At 66.2% G+C, this 1,128-nt stretch overlaps 1 protein-coding gene across 1 annotated transcript in view; it reads left to right on the top strand.

Moving 5' to 3' along the window:
* TXNDC11 (thioredoxin domain containing 11) overlaps positions 1 to 1,128 on the top strand; it is a 55,585-nt gene continuing 54,457 nt past the window's right edge. The window contains exon 1 of the mRNA XM_069085938.1: positions 1 to 321. Coding sequence (XP_068942039.1) covers positions 80 to 321 — 242 coding nt within the window. The 5' untranslated portion in view covers positions 1 to 79. The remainder of the gene's footprint in view (positions 322 to 1,128) is intronic.

Below are 1,128 nucleotides of genomic sequence, written 5' to 3'. Positions count from 1 at the left end.
AAGGCCGGGCTCGGCCCTCCCTGCCCGGCCCCAGGCGGCAGCCGCTGAGCCGTATAAAGCCGGCGTCTGGGAGAATGTAATGTCGTTATGCGGAGGCCGCGGTGGCGGCAGCGGCGACCAAGACGGCGGGGACGGCGGCGAGGGCTCCGAGGGCTCCGGCGGCAGCGGCGGCTCCTCCAGCCCAGCCCCTCCGGGCCCCGCGGGCCTCCTCTGCCGGAGGCTGCGCGGCGCCTCTCTGATGGCCCGGCGGAGGCCCGAGCTGCTGTGCGGGGTCGTGGCGGTGGGCTGCGCGCTGCTGCTGGCCCTCAAGTTCACCTGCAGGTGAGGCCCGGGGCCGGAGGAGGGAAGAAGCCCCGGCGGCCCTCGTGACAGCCGGGCCGGGGGCCGCCTCCCGCTCGTGCCCCTTCCCCAGGAACGCTGGGCGTGACAGTGCCCCACGGGCAGCTGAGGCCGGGCACCTGCCCACCAACCGGGCCGTTCCCAGCGGGCGGGAGAGGGGTGGCCGCCAGGGTCGTTCCGGCCGTGCCCGCCTGCCCACCTCTGATACCGAAGGGAGGCTGGCACCTGTGTGCCCCCTTTTCCTGCCCTGTTCTGTCCCTCCCCTTGCCGCCTCTGTCTCCCTGTTATCCTCTTCTGTTCCCTGCTGTCCCTCCTTCTGTTGCCACCCCTGTGTCTCCGTTGCCTGTCTTTCTTCTTTATTGCCGGGGCAGTTGGGGTCAAGTGACTTGCCCAGAGTCACACAGCCGGTACGTGTGAAGTGTCTGAGCTGGAATTTGAACTCAGGTCCTTTTGATCCCAGAGCCGGTGCTCTATTCACTGTGCCACCTAGCCGCCCCCCGTCCCTCTCTCTTGAACTCCTTTCTTGTGCCCGTCTGGTTACCCTCTTTCTCCCTCAGTTACTGTCTTTCTGTGTTCTCTTCCTCTTTCTGCTTTCCCCATCTGTCTCCCTGTTCCTTTCCTTCCTATTGTCCCCTCTGTGGCCCCCTCTGCCTTTCTGTTGCCCCCGGTCTCTCTCTGTTGCGCATCCCTGTCTCTCTCTTTGGGGCCCCTCTTTCTGTTGCCCCCTCTGCCTTTCTGTTGGCCCCGGTCTCTCTCTGTTGTGCATCCCTGTCTCTCTCTTTGGGGCCC

Source organism: Petaurus breviceps, unplaced genomic scaffold, assembly GCF_028583685.1.
Source record: "Petaurus breviceps papuanus isolate PSGF00001 unplaced genomic scaffold, PetGlider_PUasm1.0 118, whole genome shotgun sequence".
NCBI classification, from domain to species: Eukaryota; Metazoa; Chordata; class Mammalia; order Diprotodontia; family Petauridae; genus Petaurus; species Petaurus breviceps.
This window is presented reverse-complemented; position numbering and strand designations above follow the sequence as displayed.